Consider the following 26,510-nt stretch of genomic DNA (forward strand, 5'->3'; position numbering starts at 1 on the left):
ATCCCGCACAAGAGCAAAGGGTCGGGTCTAACTTTACAGTGTCCTGTTTTCTGTGGCACCTTGAAAACGACGGGGAGCCCCGGTTAATTTTGGCAAAGGTTCTGTGTCCACGGGGACTCACCTGCACCCTCAGCTCCAGCAGAGGTGGGGGGGCTCCCGGCCCTCCCGCCTTCGGGACTGCGGGGCGGGGCGGGGCGGGGCGGGGCGGCGGCGGGGCGGTGGGAACCCAGCCTGCAGCGGCGGGCCTCAGGGCGCCGAAGCGGCGGGGGCGGCGCGGGCAGGCGGGCCGCGCGAGAGGCGGGGAGAAGCGTGGCCGGGGGCGGTGCTCGCGGGCGCGGGAAGCGCTGGAGGCCGACGCGCTGCGTCCCGGGGGTGGCCGCAGCCCCGCCCCGCCCCGCCCCGGTCCCGTCCGGTCCCATCCCCGCAGCGTCCCGCAGCGTCCAGTCCGCGGGCTCCTCGCACCCTCCCGGCGCCCGAGGCGCTCTCCAGTGCTTCCAGCGCAGCCATGGCTCAGCACTTCTCCCTGGCCGCCTGCGACGTGGTCGGCTTCGACCTGGACCACACTCTGTGTCGCTACAACCTGCCCGAGAGCGCCCTGGTGAGTGGCGCGGGCTGCCCGGCGCGCACGGCGAGCACCTCCATGGCGGCCGGGGCCGGACGTCCCTCGGGGCTCAGGGCGGCGAGCGCTGCGGGGGGCCTGCGGCCGCCACGCCCCTGCGCAGAACTCGGCCTCCCACCGCGAGGCCGGGCGGAAGTGTGCATCCCCGGGGCCCTGCGGGTGCGCTCCGCTCTGGCTTGCTGTGCCCAGCTCTAAGCCAAGTTTGAGAGAGCCGTGGGGAGGAGAAGGGGCGGAGGGGCGAACAGTGCAGAACCGGCCAGGAGAAGCGGTTCCAGGGACAGAAGGCGGGGCGGGGCCCGGGGAACTGGGGGTGTCTTCGGCAGATCCCTGGCCTTGGATCTTCGCTGCTGGTCGTTCTGGGCTCCAGCGGCGCTCCAGTACAGCCACCTGGGCTTGTGTTTTCCGGGTGTGCATTTTTCCTTTTCGTGTCTGTGCGACCACCTGTCAGTTCTTAAACACTGCAGTCAGGGAGAGAGTGCGTGGTGTATGGGAAGGAACGCTAGCCGAGAAGTCATTAGAATTGTAGCGCCTATTTTGCCTTCTACCAAGAGACAAAAATGAAGCTTTACTGCCCACTTCCTACGTGCACCATGCCCACTTTGAATAAATTCTAATCCTAACAACAGCCTACTAAGCTGGGTTTCTCCCAGACCTTTCGAAAGAAGGGGGAGTGAAGTATGTCTGATTCCACACCCTCAGGTGAATTGCCTTTCCTCCCCCGTTCCTTTGGTTTCATACGGAAATTGATGTAAGAAATCAACAGGAATTTTTTTAGTCAAAGATCTAAGCATCAAAGCCTTCTAAAAGAGCTGACTAGGAGCACTGTGGTCAGAGCAGGGCTCCACGCCCAGACTGCCTGGCCTAGGGCACCAGCGTCTGCATTACTAGCTCTGTGACCTTGGGCAAGTTACTTAACTTTTTTTTCAATCCTCAGTTTCCCCACTTACAAAAATGACACAAATAATCGGATTTACGGCAAAAGGTTGCAAGAATTAAGTGAGGAGTAATAGATGTATAATGCGTAGAGCAGTGTCTGACCCATACAAGTGCTTTTATGGTTACCATCCAAACCATTTTTAAGCCTCGCCATTTATGGTTAGAGCTCAGGGCCTCTGGTACAGACATTAGCCAGTGCTGCTCCTCATCTCGATGAGGTCAGTGCCCCAACCCGAGGTTCAGGTATCTGTCAGAGGTCAAGACCCAGTGTCTGAATTGCTCGTGTGCTAGCTATGCACAGTTGCTAAAAAATAAAAAAGGTGTACTGTTCCTGCTGTTACACTTTTCTGCTTTCCTTCTATACCGGTGTTTCCTTGGTCATACTGAAAGTTGAGAAGGCTTTGCTTTTTGATCTTCGGCTACTACTTTTTCTAGACCTTTGATTCATATTTTCCTTCCCCACGTGCCTTTCAGGTTCCCTCCTGGAAAATGCGAGTTTTCTTGCATCTCCTCTGTGGCCACCTTCATCTGAAGGAAATATTGTTAAACCACTCATGTTAAAACCCCTTTTGTGCCTGTGTGCAGGTCACGTCTCAGCATGCAAGATCCTCGAGGACAAGGATTCTTTTCTACAAACCTCCCTCTAATATAAGGGAGGCTTAAAGATTGAAAGTAACCTAGTGTGTTAGGTGTGATCCTCTTTGGTTCAGAAATCTTCTGTGAAATGCCAGCAGTGTGCTTGCTGAGCACCATAATAGAACTGAATACAGAGATAGACACAGGCTTTCCAAGTGGCCGTTGTACTGGGTAAAGATGCTGCCTAGTTGGTTTCGGCCCCCTGTAGTGAGGGCATTATCATTCCTGGAGGCCTTCCCTCCACCACACCAACTCCTCTGTCAGATCTCATCTGAAATAGCATTCCTTTTGGAAAGCTTTCCCCTACTCCCTAAAGTTTACCCTTTCCTTCCCATTCCACCTCCAATTTTCCATAAAACCCTTAATTTCTGAAAGCACTTACACGCAGCTTAAAATTTCCTGTTATCCTGTTGGAATCTTCCCCTTGAATCTAGAGTCATGTCTCCCTGACATTAGAATCTCTGGCAGTGTCTTGTGTGTTCTGTGTGCTGAACTGAGTGCTTGGCATAAAATGGGTTCAGTCAGTAATTGTGGAATGACTGAATAAAAAAAGATATTTTAATAACTGAATATGGCACAGTCACTATTCTAATAAGCATTCAGTTTAAATGAGCTGGTTAGGTCTTTACAAAACTTTGTGAGGTTGTTGCTTTTTCACAGTCGTTTGGAGATGAGGATAAGGAGGCACAGAAAGGATAAGTAGCTTATCCAGGATCGTCCTGCTAGCGGGCTTCTTTTCCACCGCTTGGCTTTATATGTACCACAAAGCCTAGAGGAGCTGTCTGGAGTGACTGGTGCTTGAGCTGGGTACCAACACAGGAGTTAAGGCTGGCAGGGAGGAGGCGGGGGGAGCACTTTGGACAGAGCAAATACAGCCAGAGTAAAGACCCAGCGAAGAGAACTCTGGGAAGTGCTGGTATCCAGCAGCAGACAGGGAATGGCAGGAGAAGATGTTGGAGAAGTCAGTGGTGACTGCATCGTGGAACACTGCGAGGGCCTCTCCCATGAGTGTCATAGGCATTTAATAAGTGCAGAGTATGTGCAAAGGTGGAACTGGGTGTGTTACTACACCTGGGGACTCAGGAAAGCCCTCCTAGAAATGATGACCCCTGTGCTCTCTGGGGGTTGCAGACTCGGAAGTGGATGGGGCCAGCAGTTAAGCCCCATGTGGGAGTGGGGGTGGGACCTGGGACAGCTAGGAGAGTGGGTTTGCCTTCTGAAGACACAACCACACTCAACTTTTGCCAACATCTATCTGCCATGTGGAAGTAGGGGCTCAGTCTCTTAAAAGATGATTCTTTTAAGATAAGTTAGAGATCTGAACTTGTTTTTAAAAAAAAAGAAAGAAAGAAAGAAAGAAAGAAATCTGACCTTGTATGTGAAGTCTCTGAATTTTTAAACGTTAGCTCATTTTCAAACAGCAGGATTGTAGGGTTGTGAGACAGATTTAGCAAAGAAAAAAACAGAGCACCCAGTTCAATTTGGATTTCAAATAACAAAAACATTTTTATCAGATGCTTGTTCTGCGGGGGATGTGCTTACCCTAAAAAATTCATTGTTGTTTATCTGAAAATCAGATTCAGCTAGGTATTTCATATTTTATCTGGCACCGTGAAGAAGGAATCAAACCTGATTTGTGACCTGCATATAACTTACAGGACACCAATGTGCAGCTGCTGTGTGGTGTGTGTTACTAGTCACGGGAGACTGCGAGCGAGTCAGTGACCCCGAAGGCTGGGAGAGGAAGGGGACTGCCCATGGGGGCCCTGTGCCATCCAGGTTTCTGAGGTGACCCAACAAAATAGAAAAAGGTCCAAGAACCAAGGCGTCAGGACTAGGACACGTTTCAGAGGCACAGACTCCCTTATTTTTCTCAGCACCACTATTCTCTCGTTCTCCCAGCGTGTTGATCTCATTCTCTCCTATGACAGAAACTTCTCCACGAGGTGAGGAGCACAGCTGTGGACGCCCCTGTTGGCAGCCCTTCTGGAAAGGGCTCCTTTGTCTTAGGAAGGTTTCCGACCTCATTGGAATCACATGCCCATATCTTTATCAGGATTGCCAAGGGGTGAGAAAGTCCAGGACTGAATAAAATGCCTTGACCAGAGGCGAGATTAATGGTGTCAGTAACCATTGGTAGCTTGAAAGTGGCCATGGTGGGGATATTTATTACCATGGAAATGGGCAGATGGTAATTATCAGGGAGGTATATATACATATATATGTATATATATATATCCAGTATAAGACTGATAATAAAAGCAAATACTTAAATTGAATTTGCTTGTATGTCAGGCACTGCTCTAAAGCACTTTACATCTGTTAATCCCACAGCACTGGTCTCCTGTGAGGCAGGATCATGATGTGTATTTTTATTGTCCACAGTACTCTGGACCTCAGAGTGACCCAGTACATGTTTTATTTCTTTTTTTTTTTTTTTTTTTTTTGTAATGATTGAACAAAAATCCACAGAACATGGAAAGCCAGTGATTTTCAGTCATCTCTGGGCTTCGGGAATCCTGACCTGGACCCCACCCTAGCCTGTAGGCCTGAAATTTCTGGGAGGTTTTAAGAGCTGTCACTATGGTTCTGAATCACTGCCAGGGGTGGGAAGTGTTGATATATCGTGTTGACATAATGTGAGCTATTAACAGTTGACCTGGTTCAGGGTCACACTGCATTGCATGGGAGTACATGTATAGTGAGTGATTTTGATTAGCTTCAGGACAGAGAACAGCTCTATTTGACAGGGAGCTTTTGATTTCTCTGCACTCCTCTCCTGATGCTCGCACCCAAACCCAGGCATGGGCAGGCCCTCTGGGTTTCTGGACTTGGCGTGCTCCCTCCCTCTGGATTCACCCAGCTAACTGTTACAGCTCGCAGGGGTCAGTGTAAGCATCGTCACCTCAGGGAGGCCTTCTTCCGTCCCTTTCGCTGTGTCTCTACCCTCTCCGCCCTCGTGCCACCTCATGCTGGCGAAGAGGTTATGGGTTCACGTAGAGTAGAAGGGTCAAGTTGCTCGAGTATCATCTTGGTCACTGCTCAGTCTGACTCCAGGCCAGCGTTCAGATTCAGGTTCAAGTGCATCTGATGCTGACTTAAGAACACTGTTTGAAGGAGAATGGGGTAGGGCCAGTGTGGACCTTTGTCTACCTTTTGCCTACTTTTCGCTTGGGATACACAGTTCTCTAAAAATTTGAGCCAACCCTTTAGAAAAAAATAAGACACATCACTCAAACACTTGGGATTTTGTCGTTGAGAAATCAGAAGATCCGTTTATCTTTGTACTTATTTCCAGAAGTTTCCTTTGTCCTTTTCCCTCAGTTTTCTGTATGGCGGAGATAGAAGAGCTATTTCCTGTATCTGATGGAAGCCCTTGAATTTTCCTTCAGGTCATCTGCCTGGTTCCCGTGTGTATTTCCCTTTGAGACTCCCCTGTGTCTGTGACAAAACCAAAATAACTTAGTGACAAGTTTGATGTCCTTTATTCATGGGAGAATGATCTATGAACTGGGGAAGAACAGTGCCCCATAAGCACCATCCACTAAGGATGGGCTGAGGATAGATGGAATGATAGAGTAGTCAATAAGTTTATCATCATGGTGATCTGTTAAATAAGTTTACAAAGCTTTGTCAAGTCTTAATGATCTCCAACCCTTAGAATTCAGGAGTAAGACTGAGCATTGTCCTTGGTTATGAAATTGTATACTGGTGGTCTAATTCTGCACTATGAAAAGACGCAGTAGCTACCTGGGCCTCTCAGCGGTGGATAAATTGATTGCATTAAAGGGGGATTAAACTGCAGAACTTCACAGTTAGAGAGATTTCTCTCCCATCTGCCCCATGAGTAACTCCAGTAGGTTTTCAGGTCTGTGAAATTAGGAATGAATAGTGAGTTTTATATTTATTCCTTTTTCTTATTTATAGCTCATTTATAATAGCTTTGCTCAGTTCCTGGTCAAGGAGAAAGGGTATGACAAGGAATTGCTGACTGTGACTCCAGAGGATTGGGATTTCTGGTAAGTTCTTTTTTTTTTAAGGTCTTCCTATTCCCTCTGATTCTCAAATATTGCTGAATAAACTTTAGTGCTTCCTTTTCTGTGGAGACATAAATTGAAATGTGAAACTGAATCAAAGGACAAAAATGCCTTCTGTATTAAAAGTTTTATGTTTCATAAATCAAAGCCTTTTCTGCTTTAAATTAGATTTAATTAAATATGTAAATAAGCTAAAAGCTTATTGACTAATTTGGTATTTGTATATGGCTGAAGTTTGTCTTAAGTTTCAGAGGTTATTAAGAACTGTCTCTAAAATTTACATTTTTTTCATTAAAAAAGTTTGCTTTATTGCCTTTCAAATACAGAACCATAGAAGAGGAAGAATCATCATGTTTTGAATTAAGTGTGTGAACTGGAACATTGGGTTTTCTATAATTTGAATAGTCATTACTATGCTTTCTCCTTTCCTAGGTTAGGTTTTTCCACTTCCCAAGGCTTGTTTTATCCCTCTTGCTCATCTAAACAACAAAATAAAAATCCTACACTTAAACATTGCTCAGTTGAAAATTAATAATAATCCTAAAACACATAGAAACACATGCAGAATTAGTTCTAGAGCAATGATGTTTATCTGTTATATATTTCTGCAATATTTGGCTAGTCCTTTTTGATGTATCCCTTTTCTAAAAAGAAGAAACAAATATTTTGCTATATAAAACCACTGACTCTGGAAATTTTACTATGAACCAGAGTCAGTAAGCCTTCTAAAGTACCACGTCATTTTTTGTTTAATTCTGTTGGTATTTGGTGGCCATTATACCTCCTTGCTTTTATTGTTCTTAATAATGAATCTGTCCCCACTTTTCTCCCCAAATCCCGCAAGTTGAGGAACCTAAAACTTAGTATTTGACTTTGTTTTAGTCGTTTTCAATAATATGCCCTGCCCAGGGGGCAAGTTTTTATAACCTGACCTAAATGGAGGCAATTTCTGAAGAGTATAGGAGAGACCCTGGCTATATCTGGCAGTCTATAAATTTGGGCATGCGCATGTGTCTTATTTAATGAAAAACATTTTGTACATTTCAACAGAGACATACAATGGAGTTCCCTTTTTTTGTTCTCTTTAAGTTTTAGATTCTTCTTTTTTAAAAGCGTAAGGATTTTACAACCTAAACATGCTCTCTTTCAGTTTCCCTCATGACAGTTTCCTTTGCTCTGTGGATGGTACTTCATTTTAGGATTCTTGCTATTTTTATTTGTTTGACTAACATATCATTCATGTGGGTGGAAGAATCCCTTTTTAGCGTTGTAACTTTTTGAAAATATTATTATTCCTTAGGTTAGCTGAATCTATGAATCGATTGGTAATCACACTTTTCTGTTTTAGTTGCAAGGGCTTGGCATTGGATCTGGAAGATGGGAATTTCATTAAACTTGCAGATAATGGCACTGTGCTCAGGTAATAAAATTTAGCTGTGAAGTCAGAACTTTTTTTCCGGGACACTTTATACAGCATTTGATCGTTAAGGTATGGATTAAATAAGGTTATTATTTTTACCAATCAGATGACAGATCGTGTGCCTATGTTTCTTTGTATGAATTGTTTGAACGATTTAAATACAGTTCTGATAGCATTGGACTTAAAAGTCTAGCTCTTAAGTTTAGCTCACCAGAAATATTTGCAGGAAATCCAGTAGAATTTTAATAATTTGCTTCATCTCATTGCCCACCCCTCCTGCAAAAGAGTCTGGGGATTATGTTGTGTTAGATAAGTACATAGTTGCTTGGAATAAACTTAGATTTCTTTTTTTTTTCCTTTTTTTTTTTTAAGATTTTATTTATTTATTTGACAGACAGAGATTACAAGTAGGCAGAGAAGCAGGCAGAGAGAGAGGAGGAAGCAGGCTCCCTGCTGAGCAGAGAGCACGATGTGGGGCTCGATCCCAGGACTCTGAGATCATGACCTGAGCCGAAGGCAGAGGCTTTAACCCACTGAGCCACCCAGGCGCCCCTAGATTTCTTTTTATTAAGGAAGAAGGAGAAAATGGATGTTGGGTAGGGGTTAGTGGTCTATGCACATCTCTCCTCCTCTCTCCATTTATCCAAATTTGTCTCCTGGGTGCAGGACTGATGTTGTATTTCAGCTCCTTCTGGAAGTTTTTCTAGTCGGTTCCAACCTTCATCGGTCTCCGTTTTTCTTTTTTTTTTTTTTTTTTTTTTTTTTAAAGATTTTATTTATTTATTTGATAGAGAGATCACAAGCAGGCAGAGAGGCAGGCAGAGAGAGAGGAGGAAGCAGGCTCCCTGCTGAGCAGAGAGCCCGATGCGGGGCTCGATCCCAGGACTCCGAGATCATGACCTGAGCCGAAGGCAGCGGCTTAACCCACTGAGCCACCCAGGCGCCCCAAGTCTCCGTTTTTCACACTCAGTGCTGACTCCCTCTCCTTCCCTCCCCTCAGTGTGCACGGGGCACTTTGAATGTTGAAGAGCAGGACCGGCAGTTGAGAAGCTGCTGCCACCGTTTCTCTGAGCCTTACAGGGGGTGCGAGGGAGCGGGCATCTGTTTCTGCCCCCAAGACCGATAGTAGAGGCAAGTCAACATGGTCACAACTGTGCGATTTGTTATTTATATTAACATGATCAGAGTTGAAGGAAAGAACACTCAGCACAGATTATCCCTGGTACATACTCTTCCTTCTTTTTTTTTTTTTTTTAAAGATTTATTTATTTATTTGACAGAGAGAGATCACAAGTAGAGAGAGAGAGAGAGAGAAGCAGGCTCCCCTCCGAGCAGAAAGCCCGATGCGGGACTCGATCCCAGGACCCTGAGATCACGACCTGAGCCCAAGGCAGCGGCCCAACCCACTGAGCCACCTCGGTGCCCCCATACTCTTCCTTCTGATACATCATTCTTTCTGCACAGTACAAACTCATACTGTACCTAGACCTTGTCCTAAGGTTCAGATGAGTAGAGCTGGTGTGGCCTCACCTCTAATTACTTTGTTATTTGTTTGCACGTTTCTTGCCTTGGGCAACTAAGGCTAGAACTTCTGTACGTATGTATACATTTATATGTATGTATGTGTACATACTCCATGCAGTTTTGACCATGACCTTTAACTCAACCATCAGATTCTTACAGTGTGCTTAGCTGTCATCAGTCTTAGTTCAAAGAATGTAAAGCATTCTACAGTTTGGGTTCTTTCTTTCATTGTTATGTCTGTCTGTCTTCCCTCTCAACGTCCCTCCCCTGAGGTCTGACCCCCTCCAGGCAGTTTCTCCTGGATTCACTAGCTCATCTCCCTGATGCCTGCTTTCCTCCAACAGAGCAGATTCCTTGTCTCATCCTATGTTCTACTCCAGATCCCTCCATCTTTACATACAGCTTTCTAAAGCATTGTCCCCTTATAGAAAGGAGCCCATTTTGATTTTTCCATTTGTTCTCACCCTATTGCTTCCCCCCTCCTTCCCCCATCGGTTCTCCCCGCAGCTGCCACCCAGTCTCTGCTGTTGTTTTCTGATCATTCCAGTTAGACTACCTTTATCTTCAGAGTTAAACAATAACTTCTCAGGAAAGAGTTTTTCATCCGGAGAAATAGGTTAGATATTATAGGTCCAGAGCAGCTAGTACAGGCTGGACCTCAGAGTGAGTTGCTCCTGATCACTTAATTGCCAGTTGGTGGATGAAATGAACAAAGAACTTAAGGAAACGCCTTCTAGAGCCCTAAAGGAGGAAATTGTAGTTGAAAATGGAAAAAAAGAAAACTGGATTCATTTTCGGGGGGACCACCCATAGCAAGGCCAGAGGGAGGGGTAATTCAGAGGAGGCATTAATGAGCATTGTACCCCATCTCCCCGAACCAGGGCGAGCCATGGCACGAAGATGATGGCTCCCGAGGTGCTGGCAGAGGAGTATGGCAGGAAGGAGTGGAAGCACTTCATGTCCGATGCAGGAATGGCTTGCCGATCAGGTATGACTCATGTGGGTCAGCACCACCATGACCGCTCCTTGGGTCTGGGACCTTGAACCTGCAGCATGAGGACAGGAAGCATGCCGTCCTCGCCTCCTGTTGGCCAGGATGCACAAGGGAGCCGCTGTGGGTTGATAGGAATAGGGTGTGTTTTCCACACCTGTCTCAAGTCTTTGGCATTGATTCTAATTTATTTTAGGTTTTGTTGATTCTCCTTTTACCTTCCCTTGTTCTAGAGTAAAAAGACTAGCACCTGGGAATAATACGTTTCTCAGTCGTCTGTATTTTTTTATCAGTTTATTACATGCTCAGTCCTTGCTTTAATTTCTCCATTACCCATTTCTCCTCACATTCATACTACCCACCTTTCTCATTTTCTTGAATACTCTCCTTTACTGCCAGCTCTACTATCTTCTATCTTCCACCTTTATCTTTTCTTTTCCCTTATTTTAAATAATTTCACCCATTTTCCCCCACTGTCTTTAAAGAAATTCACCATGTGTAAACATGAAAAGATTTCTCAGAATGATTTGTAGACATTGATGTACATAAATTAATAAGGAATGATTAAGACATTATAAACACATAGACCTTATTATAATTGTTGGTTTTTCATTTGTTCTAAATTTTTGTGCCATATTCTCTCACACTACACTTTTGAAATGCACTCATCTCCTTCAGAAAACGTAGTAACCTGAGGAGCACCTGGCTGGCTCAGTCAGTGGAGCATGTGACTCTTGATCTTGATCTTGGGGTTGTGAGTTCAAATCCCACATTGGGGGTAAGGATTACTTAAAATAAAATCCTAAAAGAGAAAAGAAAGGAAAATGTAGTAACCTAAAAATAGTTGGGAGTTACTCCTTATTACAATTAGGTTCGCTGTGTTACATTCATCACCTTTTGAGAGTTTATATTGTTTTTGTCCTGAGATGAAAATGTCAAGAAATGGGTGCTCTTGGTAACCTAAGTTAAGAGGAAAACAGGTTTCACGTTGGGGATCGAGGTGGAAGGTGTTCACACATCTCAAGTCCCAGTGGCTGGTGGAAGTTTAATGGGTGTCTGTAGCCTTTTACTCAGCTAAAAACAGAGAGCGGTCGTTGTCTCTCCAGAAGCAGGCAGTCGTAGATAAATTTTTCCCAGAAAGGCCAGGCGTGGAGCTAAGCGTTTCACTCTGACATCCATTTAGAAACAGTACTTTAAAGAAGTAAAATATTTCTCAGCCAGGAAAAGAACGTTCACCCAGGATGACTGCCGTCTGCTCACCACTCTGCCCTCTGGAGAGCGCCCCCCTCTGGAGCCAGCGGCTTCCCTCTGTCCCCGGTTTACCCAGGAGCACTCTGAGGAAGAGCTTAAAATTTATCTCCTCTTACTTGGGATGCTTAGGGAGGTGTTTCCCGTTTATGTGCTCAGTGGTCAGGCGGTGGTGACACATCACAAAGGCCTATAGTTTCTGCCAGATAATAAGCGAAAGCTCGATGCCTTCAAAAAGCAATACTATTTTTTTTAATCTAGAGACATAGAAAAGAAGAAAAAAAAATGTCCTGTGATTCCACAACCCAGTTAAAGTTTGTTTACATTAAAAAATATAATGTGAGCATATGGCTAGGAAATTTAAATATTATCGAGAAGAATAAAATGAGGAGTTAATTATCTCCAACCCCTGTTGCCCTCCAGAATCCCCTTTCCTTGAAGCTTATTTCTCAAAAGTACACGAAAGGGATCATACATTTCCTGCAGTGTGCTCCTTTGACGTCCTCGAGATTCTGTGACTGTAGCACACACAGAGCCACCTCATTCTGTGAAAGGCTGGTGTTCCCTGCCATCCGGTGTCATCCATCAGCCTGTTCATAGTGCACGTTTGCATTGCGTCTGGTGTTTGGCCCTTACAAACAAACCTGCAGTAATGTTTGCACACACATACAGTTTGCTCTTTTGTAAGTTCCTAGAAGTACGCTAAGGATATAGAGGTTTAAAAATTTTAGGGCAACCCTCTAGGTCCCCTCCCTCTTTGGGAGCTTTGTACTATCCCTCAATAAACTTTGCTTTGCTGCCTCCCAAAATAACATAAAATTAAATAAAATTTTGATCAGTAAGGCCAAATAAGGGCCTTTATTTAAGGAGAGCATTCTAAAGTGCATTCCCTACCAGTACATTTAGGGAATTTAAAGCACTGATGGGCAGAGACTTTTTACTGACAGTTTATTTGACAATCCCTTTGCAGGTTGTTGTGTTGTCAGGATTGTGGTTTTCTTTACCAGCCAGTCTGCAGAGAGCAAGTCCTTTTGATCTTTTCCCCCTTAAACTGGTAGATTATTCAGAAACAACTTAGTATAGCGGAAAGCACGGGGCAGGTAGAGCCAGGTCGTCCTGGATCATATTGACTCTGTTCCTTGCCGGGCAAAGTGATCTGGTCAGTTACTAAGCCACTCTTAGCATCCCTTGGCTCAACTTTCAGTGAAGATGGTATCACTCATCAGCACAAGTGAGAACATTGTGCTATCATAAATTGTTCTTTTGCCCTCAGTCATTCATGCGCCTCTGGTCTGTGACCAGTGAGAGCAGGCAGTCTGTAAAGTACGTAGTGTCGGCAATGGCTTCTTGGGGAATGAGTTCTCAGTGGGCAAAGCTTAAGGATCTTAGGACTTGTTAGAGGCTTATTTTCTTGAACTGAGCTCACTAATCCCTTCATTGCCAGTGAGTTCTCTGCTCATTAGAAGGGGTGAGAAGCAAAGCTTTCATGGGGTACAGTCTTAGCGTTTTGGTGGAAGAAGAGGCATCAAGAGCAGCCTGGCCCAGTTCATAGGTCAGGACTAAAGAAGTCTCGCTGTGTCCACACAGCGGTCATCCAGCCCACATTTTACAGTCCAGTGACTCAGCCCCCTTGGCTTCTCAGAGGGAGTCTTATTAAACCCCTGAGTTATTTGATTAGATCCCATACAAGACTCAGGATCAGTATTTTAACTCTAACTGAATTTTGTCTGTTACTGGCCACAGAGGAAGGGGAAAGCAAGGGCACGTAACTGGCACGACGACAGATCTCCTGCTGCCACAGCGCCCAGAGCAGCTGGCGACGCTGGTGTCACAGGCCAGGAGATTAGATCAAGTGCAGGTCTGTGGACCATGGGAAGCAGTACCCACCATCCTAGTCTCGGGAGCCCTGGAGTGTTGTGTGGCCTTACAGCACAGCAGAGTGTGGGCAGAAAAGCATGGGCTGTGATCTCCCTTTTCCTCCTGATGCCTGGTTCCTCACACCAGCAGAGCCATCCTGTCCTTTCTGAGGAATAAACAGTAATCTAAGATGTTCTTCCAATAATTTCCGCTGTAAGAGTAAAAACCAGGAAGATATGCCAACCAAACTATTTTTAACTGCAGGAAAGGATATGTAAACTCACGTAGCCATTTTGTGAATTAACAGATGGGGAACTTTTGACTTTATTTCTTATACATTCTTAATAATTTGATATGAAGAAGTGAAGGCCATTTAATGACATTTAAAAAGATAGACATCTAGCGCCTGCAGAGGATTTTCTCCTGATTTAGCTGTGGCACTCCCTCATTCCAAAAATCCATTCCACTGTTAGATCATTCAGTCATTCAGCAAACATTTGTTGAGTCCCTGCAATATGCTGGGTATTGAGCTCAGTGGACGCTAGAGAACAAGACTGCTGTGCTCCATAACTTCATACTTAGCTTACAAATGGGAAGAAGGGAGTACTTGAAATCAGGCACTTATAATATTGCATGCAACAGTTATGACCATTGAGGAGATACTTTCTCACATTTAACTACAGTCTGGCTTCACCTTTGGGTCTGTTTGATTCCTCCTTGTACAAGGATTCCCTAGGGATTCTATGACCTTGGGATCCCCCCAAAGCAGAGTGTTTGGTCCCGATCCTGGTATACAGGAATGAGATAGTGGAGAGGGTAAGCCGTAGAAGGTAGAAACAGTTGGAGCTGGATTCCACTGGATTTCTGAGAAGCACTGAGAATATCTCCCAGAGTTGTCGATCCAAGGGACAGGAGGCTTCACTGGCCCATAAACTTGAGGCTCTCCTGCTGGCTCCTGGTTGAGGCTTGCCACATGGACTCCACAGGCTTCTGGAGGGACTGAATGACACAGGTGTGCTTGAGGTGGGATGATGCCATTAAGCACAGCAGTGACTGGGCTCAAACATGAGCCAAAGGAATGCAATATGGGTCATCAAGGGTCTGCCCAGGGACGGCAGATTCAAAAGAGACATCTGCACCAAGGAAGGGCTCAAGTTTAATTCTGTCCTAGGGTCAAGCAGAATAAATCAATCTCTCTCCTCCCTGAGATTCTACCATGCCTGTTCTGTGCACCTGACTTTTTCCCAGATAAGTACACCATATCCTCACATGATGTGATATGTTGTTGTTGTCTATTCCTCTCATCACCCTGTCCTCACGTGAAACTGAAGGTGGACCAGCCAGCACAGATATGAGAAGGGCTGTTGTGCAGATGACTCTGTGGTGCTCCAGTGTTAGGCTGATTGTCTTGAAATTCAATGACATTGGAAACTTAAATTGTGGCTGTTTTATAATCCATTTCATATTTAACATATAGTCTAGTTTTCATTTTTACATAAAATATTTTTTCATAAGACCCTTGAATTAAGGCTGTCATTTTTTAACTTTCTTATAGCTTAACCCTTCTTTAAAAGATAAAAGACAGTGAACGCCTGTACTAGAGCTATTCTGAATTGAAATCGAGGCCCCTCTAAGGAACCAGACCAAAGTCTGGCATCTCTTCAGCCAAGTTTCTGTGTGTCACATAAATGAGCCATTTGTTCCCAGTGTAAAATTTTGTTCCTTTTTAGGAAAATACTATTTTTATGATAACTACTTTGACCTGCCAGGAGCGCTTCTATGTGCCAGAGTGGTGGACTCTCTAACAAAGGTGAGCAGGGACTCATTTTTCAGAAATTACGATAGGTATTCAGTCATAAATCAGAGGACTTAACTATATATGTCTTTTGGGTTGAGATTTTACTCATTTTCCTCTTTGTGGTTTTGGAAGTGACTGAGGAAGGAAAACATAGAGAATTTGGTCAGATATTTTGGGAAAATTAAATAACCCTGACCATTTTTCCCCTGAGGGATAATAAACCTCTTCTCCAGCAGGGGGTGCAAATGTCTAAAAAGAAAATACCTCGCAGAAGGAAAGAATATTTTCTTGGGTTTCATTAGCAGAATTAAAAAAAAAAAATAAAGATAATTTTAAAAATCCACCATCGTTAAGCACCCTAAATAATACAAAATCAAAAAAAATGAGATGAAGTTTTTAAGTTCCTCATTTTGAGCAGTTTGATATGCATAGACTTTGTACTGTTTATGAAGATTGAATATATTATTAAATATATTGAATATACTTAGGAATATAATTATTATATTACTGAATAATAATATGATTATTATTATTAGATATATTGAATATACTTGTGAACAGACACCAATTTTTTGTCAGAATTACTTTTCGGTTTTGCCTATGTTGTCCATGTTCTATTATTAACATGATCGTTAATAATAGAACATGGATAGTGGTTTTCTTTTGAGCCAGAATTAGTCATGTGTTTGTGAGTTTCCGCTGAGCAATTATCTTATCATGTAGAAGTTATTATTTACATGAGATGGAGTCAGTTTTTTATCCGTAGTGACTTCAGGCAAATGTATTAGTCTTCAGATATTCCAGAGTTTAATTAGGTACAAATGTCTAGTAGTTTGTCTTTGTTTAGGTAGAAGGACACTGGTTAATAATGGTTCCAAGACAGCAAGGCCTTGTGGGGTTATATATTTCAATGTAATGTTTATTTGCCCACTGGTTTAAAAAAAATCTAAATAAAAGTGGTTTATGTTTTGGATTTGGAACCTCCTTCATCTCTCCTATAGAGATTTTCTACTCTTTTTTATTAAAGTCAGGTAAATGTGCACTGAATTCTAAAGTAACCAGCTTTTAGGACTTTAGGACTTGAGGCTTCTTAGCCCCATTGATGCCATGGTACAGAAAGCTATAACACTGTAAATTTACTTCTGTGTTTAAAATATATAATTTTTAGACTTCACACTGAGTAGAAATTTCTATTTTATTTGGGCTATATGAGCTATATTAATATTTAGTTATATGCATGTGTATATATGTATCCGTAGCAGTGATTTTCTTGGAAGATCTTTCTTTTTAAAATCCCATTCCAAGAATGAGTTTTTTTCATCTGTTATCTTTTCTAAAATACGAGTCCCATTTTTAGATTATGGCAATATTGTAATTGCTTTTTTTTTTTTTTTTTACTGTGCTTAAAAAATTATTACATGTGTTATTACATGCGTTAACATTTGGGATTTTTTTTTTTTTCCAGCGGAACAATGGTCAAAAAACATTTGATTTTTGGAAGGATATAGTTGCTGGTATACAACACAATTATAAAATGTCAGCTTTTAAGGGTGAGTAATGTGATAGGAGACTTTCTAATCGATGTTTGCTAAATGCTGCGCCGCTTGTGAATTACTTTGAAGTTACCTATTTTGTCATGTTCCTCAATCAGGACTTCATTTTATCTAAAATTTTGCTATGAAGTTGGTACTGCTTATATTTTAAGAGGTTCTTTATTCATGTCTGCTCCATGGCTACAATTGCCTGTCCTCTGAGCTCTGCTCTCTCTCCCTGGCCTGCCAGAAGGGGCGTTTTGTGGGTTCCCTGGAATGGAGTTCCAGCTGTGCTGTTTCCTGGCTCCATGATGAGGATTACTCCCTAGAACCATGGGCGTAGTAGCTATAGACAGGTAGGGAGAGTGAGAATTCCATTCTCATTGCTAGAAAACAGGACTGGTTGACTCAGAATGGGGCAGAGTCATGGCCGGGCTGCACATCCGGTCTCACAGCTGCATCTCAGGTAAGGTTATGTGGAGGATCTCTAAGGCATACAGGGATGCTTTGTCATAGGTTACCTCGGGGACTCGAACCAGGCTGCCCTGAGTCACCCAGTGGACTGTTAGATGCTCAAGAACAGTGTTTCTCAGCTTAGAAAAAGGTTGCCTTTGATTGACATAAAATTGCCTGCCTTCCTTTTAATGGTAATTTAAGTAATCAAAATAATCCTAAATATTGTGACTAAAAACATGTCAAGGCAATAACTAGCAACTGCCAAATATATTTTCAAACTGCATATTTCTCTGCCACCTGCTTCTTTCCTTTCCTGAAGAAATCACTGCTTGGCGAGATTGTCTCACTTTTCTGTGCCTGGTCACCGGCGCCCAGCCCTGGCTGGTAGGTCCCATGTGGTCCTGTGGGTGTCTTTTTGTAGTCCACGGGGAGTGGTGAGGGGTGTGTGCGAATCCCCACCCCTGTAGAGGGGAGTATCCATGACAACTGTAAAAGCCACCCACCACTTTATTGTTTTACTTTAATGAACTTTGTAAAGCGAAAAGCCTCAGAAGAGAATAGTTGAGAATAGCAAATTGCTGCTCTCAAATAAATTCAGCATAAAAATCTGTTGATGTTATTTTATTGCATTGTAAATAAGGAGTAGGTAAAACATGTCATGCTTTAATAAGTGAGGCACAGCTTAAAAGTTTTAAGCAGCAATATAAAAATACAGTACAGAGCATAAATAAATCACATCTTTTCATTTCTAGCCAGATTTTGAAACCCTTGACATTAGCAATAATTTCACTAAAGTGGGAGGCTCAAGGTCCTTATGGCGATGTTCTGTAAACCCACAAAATCATAATCTGTTAAGACTCAACATGGAATTAAATCAAATTAATCACACTTGTATTAAATAAATAAACTAGGTTAGACACCCATTTCCAAGTTGTGATGGGTATATAGAAAGCTTTTCTGGAGTCACAGAAAAATCTGAAAAGATTAATGGCTAAAGCACCTTGCATTTCAGATTTATTTTAACATCATCTTTTGGCTTTTTATTAGAGTTGTAAGAAGTCTGTGTGCACCTGTACATTTGAATAAATCTTGATGAAGGGGCCGTGTAAGCCTTCAAGTAATGCACTATCAGAAAGATCTTAGGGTATACAGTGCCTTTTAAATTTGAATATTCAAGTATTTGAGTTCTATAAAGACATGATACCCTCTAAATGTTTTCTAGAAGTTCTCCTGTTAATCGGCTGATTAAAAAAAAAAAAAAAGCTGAATTTCCAAAATCAAATTTAACATAATTTAGTGTCACATTTCAGGGTTTCTTTGTGATCATTTAAATTTTTTAGCTTAGTAGGACTTTCAGGGTGGAATGTTTAAGTTCTGAAGGAGTTCACGGAACACTTTAAGGAGCCGCGGGACCGCTGACTAGAAGGCCTCCCCCTGTTCACCGCTGCGGTGCACTTTCGGGGGTTGGGGGGGAGAATTGGTTGGTCTGAAAGCTCAAATCTGTATTTGGAAAATCAAAATTAGTCCCTTTTTTTTTTTGGCCTACCTCCCTATGCTTTCTGTGGGGCACGGTGGAGTTGGGGAACGCCTTCTCAAGCCGATTTACATGAGCTCGGCGGGAGCACGCTCACACGGGGGCCACCAGGAACCCTGAGAAAGAGGAGTGGACGTACTCAGAGGAGTACAGGCCGCCCGAGCCAGCGTTGGGCAGCTGCAGCCACACCTGATCGCTCTCTGTGAGATCGAGTACGGCGCTCCCCGAAGCCTGATCTAGGTAGCCTTTGGTGTACTCGTCATAGGTGTACATCACAGGGGCGCCGTTCTTATACAGGCCCACCCACACGTGGGTCCCTTTCACATGCACGTGGTAGGAGAAATAGTACGTCCCTGGTACGCTGCAGGTAAAGATGCCAGTTCTGGGGTCGTAATGCTGTTGCCTGTTGTACAAAATCTTATCAAATGGGATGGGAATACCTACAGCTGGGTAAGCTTTGGAGAGAATAACGGTGAAAGCAGACATTGGCATTCCCGTCACTCCCTGGTTGGCACTAACAAAAGGCCTTTGGCCCGCCTTTATGAAGCCCTCAGGTGGGGCTGCTTGGCCTGGGGGGCCTGGGGGGCCTGGGGGACCTGGGAGGCCAGGCTCTCCAGTGTGGCCTCTCGGACCTGGAGGCCCTGGTGGCCCAGTGGGACCATTGAGCCCCTTAGTTCCTACGCCCGCTGGGCCAGGAGGACCTGGAGTTCCCGGATCCCCTTTAGATCCGGGGAATCCTGGAATGCCCGGTGGCCCAATGGGGCCTCTGGTTCCTGGTATTCCAGGGCCCCCTCTTGGCCCAGTCTCACCATTGTGTCCAGGCATTCCCTTAGCTCCTGCTGGGCCCACAGGGCCTGGGAGACCAGGAGGTCCCCGAACTCCAGAATCCCCTTTTGGGCCTGGTAACCCTTGGTTTCCCTTAGGACCACTGCTGCCTGGTTCTCCTGGGTACCCTGGTTTTCCATCTAACCCAGAGGAACCCCTTTCTCCCTTAGTCCCAGGGTGTCCTACAGGCCCCACTGGCCCCATCTCACCTTTAGGACCGGGAATCCCTTGGTTGCCTGGCATGCCTTTTGGTCCTTGGGGTCCCATATTTCCAGGGGGTCCAGTCAGACCTGGTTCCCCGGGATGACCTGCTGGCCCTTGTTCCCCTTTAGCACCTGGACTTCCTGGAAGGCCAATGGGACCTCTTTGTCCCTTCAGGCCTGGCAACCCTGGTTTCCCTAAGCCACGAGCCCCTGGGGGCCCAGCTAGTCCTGGAGCCCCAGGGTGACCTTTTGTCCCAGGAACCCCTGGTTGGCCTGGGGCTCCGGTAGCTCCTGGCTTTCCAGTGCCTTCGGGTCCTCGTTCCCCAGGAGGACCTTGGGGGCCTGGGGGGCCAGCTGGTCCCCTCTCTCCTGGAAAACCCCGATCGCCTTTGGCACCTGGTTGTCCTGGAAACCCATTTTCACCTCTTTTTCCCACTCCAGGAAGGCCAGGTGGTCCCATTGGACCCTGAGGGCCTGGAAGACCCCTCTCACCGGGGCGTCCAGGAGCACCGTATCCTGCTTCCCCTTTCTGTCCATGCACACCAGGCGCTCCCGGTGTGCCCTTTTCTCCAGGAAAGCCCCTGGGTCCCGGGGCTCCTGCAGGTCCTTGTTGTCCGGGTTTTCCTCTCACAGTCATTCCAGCTGGGCCGGGGATTCCGGGTGGTCCTGGTGGGCCCCGTGGTCCTGGTAAACCAGCTGGTCCCATATCTCCTTTTGGTCCAGATGGTCCTTTCTCCCCTGGTTTTCCTGGGAGTCCTGGCAAACCCGGCTTCCCAGTGGCCAATGGTCCCGGTGGTCCGGGCAACCCTGGCTCTCCTTGGGGTCCGGGACTTCCGTGTCCTGGTTTTCCTGGTGGTCCAGATGGGCCTGGGTGCCCTCGAGGTCCAGCGGGGCCTGGTGGGCCAGGAATACCTTGCTCTCCTCTTACAGATACACCTAAGAAACATGCCCGCGAGATGGTTAGTGATGACCTCGCACTGTCGGTCAGTCCATTTTGGCAGACTGTGATTTCAGATAATACATTTTATATTGTATTTAAAAACAATGCCAGAGAGGATGGTTCATAAGACCATGGCTACCCTAATACTTTCATTACATCCTCATTATCCAGGAAAATAAACTGGGGTTGAAGAATTCATCTAGAATAAGAGTACAGTGGAGGTATTTACCCCATTTATTTTGGGAAAGTCATCTACCTCGTGAGGAAAGGGGAAAAAAAGGTATTTGATAGAAAGGAAGAAAAAGACAAATGCAGAATAAATGGGAAAGTATTTAAGAACTATGACAGTTTTCTCTCACAAAAGCTGTCCTATAAGATATCCGGTAAGAAAATCTGCCCCGGCCTACCGAACACAGTCCAGATGTAGGTTGATTTTTTTCACCCTCAGTATGTACCGTGAGCTCCTATACCCTCCTTTCATTGACTTAACACTGCAGCAGAGAGAATTGGATCCAGTGGGCAGGATATATAAAATAGCATTAAAATGCTTATCTAAAGTTTTCTTTGGTTAATGCACATAGTTATTATTGATTTCATAGAGGTATGCGTCCATTTGAACCAGGTACTTCTACTGATATTATGAATTCAGTTCAGAAATGGCTCATTCACTGCCTGTGATGGGAAAAGGGCTCTTGGACCACAAGTGTGCGGAGCACAGGACGCATCTTACAAGAGCTTCAGTCATGAAGGGAGTAGAATAAGTGTCCCTGCGATAGGAGGTGTCCAGTGTTTTGGTTTTAGTCGTTCAGAGGTGGGGATTAACAGAGCATTGTGGTATTGGGATATGTGATTGGGAAAATACTCTCATATCAGAGGATCTTTAGGCAACAATTATCGTAAGCATGTAGTATGAAATAGTCTTTTCTTTCTCAGAGAAATTCTTTAATTGCTAGCAAAAATGGCAATAATTACATATGATTTCAAAGTCTATTTGCAGAACTTATATTAAAATCATTTTATGTTTAATAAGTCTTCAAGAAGATAGCTGGAATGCCTGCCTATACTATTTAAATTCTTTTACTGTTGGAAAATGGTTGGTAGGTATGGTAGATTTAGCCAATGGCATAGTTTCTGAATGGTTTGGTCAAAACCCCGAGAATGACTTATGGCTGTGACTTTTGAGCTACATGTTTCTCGTACAAAAGTGATTAATTAATATACTTAAACTTTATCTAAATCTTTAATGGCTTTAGAAATCAGAGTGAAGACTAAATTGGAACTAATATTAAATGAATTACAAATTTAAAAAAACAAAAAAAGAATTATAAATTGCCTTTGAAAACATATGCTTATGGGTATGGTTCATGTTAACTGTCAATTGTTGGTACATTATAATACTTTAAAAAATCCTTCATATTAACTGGCATGTAAGAAGTAGTCAGCCAGTAGTCGTTGCTAATATTATTCTCTTGGGTATTCCTCATATTTGAAATACATTTGGTGACAAATGAAATATAAAATACACAGCAAAATCATTAAAATAGATAAGCTAAAATAGGAAAATTATTTTAGACTTGGATATTTATATTTTGTACTAATTAGAGTTACTACATTTCATTTTGTAAATATTTAAATGTATGGAACTTTATTCACTCATGGGTTTTCAGAAAATGACATCAGGAAGAAGACTGTGAGAAAGTTAATTTGTGGAAATGATTCTCTCTATATACACACACATATATATGTAAATATATATATCTCATTGATAGATTGATTTTATAGTGTACATACATTAAATGTCTATAAGTATAAAGAGGTGTAATACATTACAAATAGAATAGATGAATAAATAGAAAACAAAATAGCACTTTTTTTTTTCAAATGCAAACTATGGGGTTTACTTCAGAATCTTATTCTAAATCTCCTAAAGATCTTATCCATACTAAAAATCATTTAGTCTGGTTGGAAATCTGTTTAACTGTTAAAATAGGGAGGAAAAACAGTCTTACTGAAAATGACTACATAGTGGGATGCCTGGGTGGCTCAGTCGGTTAAGCATCCAACTCTTGGTCTTGGCTCAGGTCATGATCTCAGGGTCATGAGATCGAGCTCTGTGCTCAGCTTGGAGTCCACTTGCAATTCTTTCCACCTCCTCCACCTGCCCCCCCGCTTACACTCTCTCTTTTTCAAAAACAAATGAAATTTTTAAAAAATGAAAACGACTCCATAGACCACCATTTGAGGCTGGAAGTCTGAGGATAGGGTGATCTCAGTCACTTGGAATATTGCCCTCAAAGGTCCTCCACCTCTTGATGAAAGAAAGAATGAATTCTATTGTGTCTTTAAGGGATAGCCCCTGTTTGTTGCTTGCCAATGGAAAAAAAAAAAAAATGAAAGATTAGGGTGATATCATCCTCAAGGAAAAATGATTACCTAGCAAAGAAGTTTCTGAAATGCCCAGAAATTGAAATAGTGGTTGATCGTATCAGAATATGGCACCCATGGGGCCACCAGCTCTGCATTCCTTTGCAGCATAATTTGGTGTGTTTTGGCTGAGCCCTCTTTGAACCTGTGTTGAACAGATGGGCCCAGGAATTACATAGGCGCTCTTTGTATTTCTGTTATCAACCTAATGCTATATGTGTATACATCATGGACTTTTGTCTTTCTTTTAGTACATTAGTACCTGCCAGTGAATGATGAAGTACTTGAGTTTCCACCTTGTATCATCAAGGAGAGACTGTAGTGAATTTAGCAGTTGAAATGCAGCTTCTAAGCTTTTCATTTGTTAGTAAGATACATATTTTCATTTATTTTGCAGAAGTAGCCAAGATAATGCAGTACAGTAAGATGGGAAGACAGAAGCATTTTTAACCTTCTACAAGGGGTACATTTTATTTTTAACTCAAGGCGGTTTCATATGATCTTGGTAAACTACAAAGAGTATGAATTTGTGATTATAGGGATATACCCAGTGATGTATGTCGTAGCATTTCACATGAATTGCCATTCATTGCTTCAAGGAAAGTAGCAGGTTTCTTTTGTAACTTTTCTCTTTCTCGTATTTTATTTGTATTTTGAGACATTCAGGAGTTTTTGTGACACACCTGTGCATTTATTTTTAAACATTAAGCTACCTTTCATGAAATGTTTTAAATTTCATTTTTCTTTTTAAGAAGATAATCCTGTATGTTTACTTTCCTGAACATGGTTGTCTCCAAAAGCGCTATTTGTAAAGTTTATGGCAAATATCTTTAGCGTTATTTGCAAGGTAAAATATGTAACTATAATGAAAAAATACTAAGGAAAGGAAACTTGAATCTTAAAATCAGTTCAGATTATGCAGTTAGATTCAGTAGATGTTTTTCAGGTAGTGTGTGCCTGATGTCATTCAGTGGAATTAGTGAATGAGAAACCCTAATAATTGCCCTTCCTTGAGGATCTGTTAGGAGTGTGCATATACATTTTCTCAGTTCTCTTCATAATATCTGAGAAAGCTGAACAGCTGGGGAAAGATTCAAGAACAAAGCTAAAACCTATCTAAGGCTAGCCCCCCGTACTACCACAGTGTGAGGAAGTGGAGAAGTACCAGTAACACAGCTAATACTTGCATACTTTACAGGTAGTAACTCACTTAAACTTCCTAACAGCCCTTTGAGATCACTGCTGTTGCTTTTTTTTATGAGTGAGGAAACTAAGGCACAGAGAGAGTGAGTAACTTACTTGAGGCCCCACAGTTAGTACACGGCAATTAAGTCTGTGTATTTGACAGCTAATCCATACAAAAATGTATAAATAGGGGGACGCCTGGGTGGCTCAGTGGGTTAAGCCTCTGCCTTCGGCTCAGGTCATGATCTCAGGGTCCTGGGATCGAGCCCCACATCAGGCTCTCTGGTCAGCGAGGAGCCTGCTCCCCCCCTTTGCCTACTGCTCTGCCTACTTGTTATCTCTCTCTATATATATTCAATTAATAAATAAAATCTTTAAAAAATGTATAAATAGGAAAATTGCTGCCTCATTTGCCTACTAAATTTTGTGGAAAGCATTAGATTTTATTTCATAATTAAGAACTCAGTTTTGTATATATTGGTGTGCTGGCTGAATTGGTTGTACAAATAAATGATGGTTAAGTATTTAGATATCTAAACCTGTTCCTCTCGGTGTAATTGGCAGTTATTTCTCATTAAGATTTTAAACTTGATTAATTTGTTTTGGATCCATATTTCTCCCTCATGGTTGGTTATTTGTGTGGAAGCATCAAAGGAGGGAAAAGCTTTAAACATAAAAGTTCTTAATTTTCTTCAGGTACATCTTTCTACTCTTCTCACTGTGGAAAGGATATTAATGTTCTTGAATAGTCTTGCTTTTTCCATAAATCATTTTGCTTTATTATTTTGGACAAACTCAGGAGTTTGAAGATAATTTAACACCAAATAGAGTTAAAAGCATTTTGTTAGGGGCGCCTGGGTGGCTCAGTGGGTTAAAGCCTCTGCTTTCGGCTCAGGTCGTGATCCCAGGGTCCTAGGATTGAGCCCCACATCGGGCTCTCTGCTCTGCAGGGACCCTGCTTCCTCCTCTCTCTCTCTCTCTCTCTCTCTCTCTGCCTGCCTCTCTGCCTACTTGTGATCTCTGTCTGTCAAAAAAAAAAAAAAAAAACTAAAAAAAAAAAGTATTTTGTTAAAGAGATCATTAAGATTGTAGAAAGCAGTAACCAGTTAGTTAATACTGCAAAATATATAAAGTTTACCTTTACTCTTTATGGCATAGGGAATGAAGAACTGGGTCTTGGTGTTGGGTGGTGGGCCTTTTATGCCTGTAGGTGTTTGGAATTGCTCAGCATAAAATCCTCCATGAACCAGGTTCAAGAACATTAGCAGCAAAGGGCTGTTTGTGGCAGCATGTTCTCAGATGGCGTCTGAAAAACAGAAAAGAATCATTTCTTGTTATTGACCTATTTTATTTGTCTGTAGTTGAACACATGAATTCTTTATTTTGTTAACTACCTTTTTTACCTTATCCTTTCTGTTTTTAATATATTCTATAAACCAGAATTAGAAATTTTTAGCTATATGAATATATGACTTAGTTTTTAGTGGAAACCACATTCAAGTAATCCAGTAAAACTGAAGTGATTTTTGAAGAAGAAATACAGAAACTATAATTGGATACCTGTATTAATAATTTAAGATTTTTAACATAAGTTGAAATATCCAGCAGTTTCAAAATAAACTAATAAGTAGGACATAATTTTACAAATATGGTTTTCTTAGGACTATCTTCTTACAGAGACTAATGTGGATTGAACTTTCTGAGTACACTTTAGTGGAAGGTCACTTTTTTTAAATGACAAAAAAATAAAGAGTTGATTTATCGAGGCCCGTTTCCAAACAAGCTACCATGGAAGTCCACCAGAACATCAAGTCATAGACTCACCTGGGTGCCAGGAATTCCTGGAGATGGTTTCTTGGCAGCTTTCTGAGCCCTCCTGTGTCCAGGTGAGCAGTGCAGAAGGTACCTTCTCCAGAGCTGTCCTGCGGTATTTATACTGTTTCTCCCTTACTTCTTGAGGTTCCCCTGAGTTTAAGCTCCTCCCCTGAGAGGTGGAGAGTACTAATTATAGTGGAAAGTTCTATTGGGCAAGCATACAAGATCAGGTTGGACTCTCTTATTTTCTTATTGAAAAATAAACTCTTTGTCTTCAATATATATTAATAGTTTTAACCATGCAGCATCTTTTTCTGAGTTTTATTTTAGAAGTTATGACTCAGATGTTTAGGTTGGTTCATAATGGGATGATAATACCCCCTTTGTGTTTTTGAAAGCATATTCTTATGTTATTTGGTTGAAAATATTTGGTAGTATATTAAAGTAGGAGAGGAAGTCTTTTTGCAGGGGGTGGGGTGGGGTGTGGATTTAAACCATCCTCTAAGTTCTTCAAATATGACATAAGGCCC

General features: G+C 42.9%; 2 protein-coding genes across 2 annotated transcripts in view; one reads left to right on the top strand and one right to left on the bottom strand.

Annotated features, from left to right (window-relative positions):
- Window positions 1–396: 396 nt before the first annotated feature.
- The window catches only part of NT5DC1 (5'-nucleotidase domain containing 1), a 137,729-nt gene continuing 111,615 nt past the window's right edge, over window positions 397–26,510 (top strand). The window contains exons 1-6 of the mRNA XM_032846428.1: window positions 397–598; window positions 6,119–6,210; window positions 7,577–7,648; window positions 10,054–10,160; window positions 14,999–15,078; window positions 16,532–16,616. Of these exons, the coding sequence (XP_032702319.1) occupies window positions 506–598; window positions 6,119–6,210; window positions 7,577–7,648; window positions 10,054–10,160; window positions 14,999–15,078; window positions 16,532–16,616 (529 nt within the window). The 5' untranslated portion in view covers window positions 397–505. The remainder of the gene's footprint in view (window positions 599–6,118; window positions 6,211–7,576; window positions 7,649–10,053; window positions 10,161–14,998; window positions 15,079–16,531; window positions 16,617–26,510) is intronic.
- On the bottom strand, window positions 18,583–25,456 carry COL10A1 (collagen type X alpha 1 chain). Its single transcript, XM_032846427.1, is given in 3 exon segments — window positions 18,583–20,552; window positions 25,304–25,438; window positions 25,441–25,456. Coding segments are annotated over 3 exon segments (2,022 nt in total). The 3' UTR covers window positions 18,583–18,681.

This window comes from Lontra canadensis, unplaced genomic scaffold (assembly GCF_010015895.1).
Source record: "Lontra canadensis isolate GAN:19392208 unplaced genomic scaffold, GSC_riverotter_1.0 scaffold175, whole genome shotgun sequence".
Classification (NCBI taxonomy): Eukaryota; Metazoa; Chordata; class Mammalia; order Carnivora; family Mustelidae; genus Lontra; species Lontra canadensis.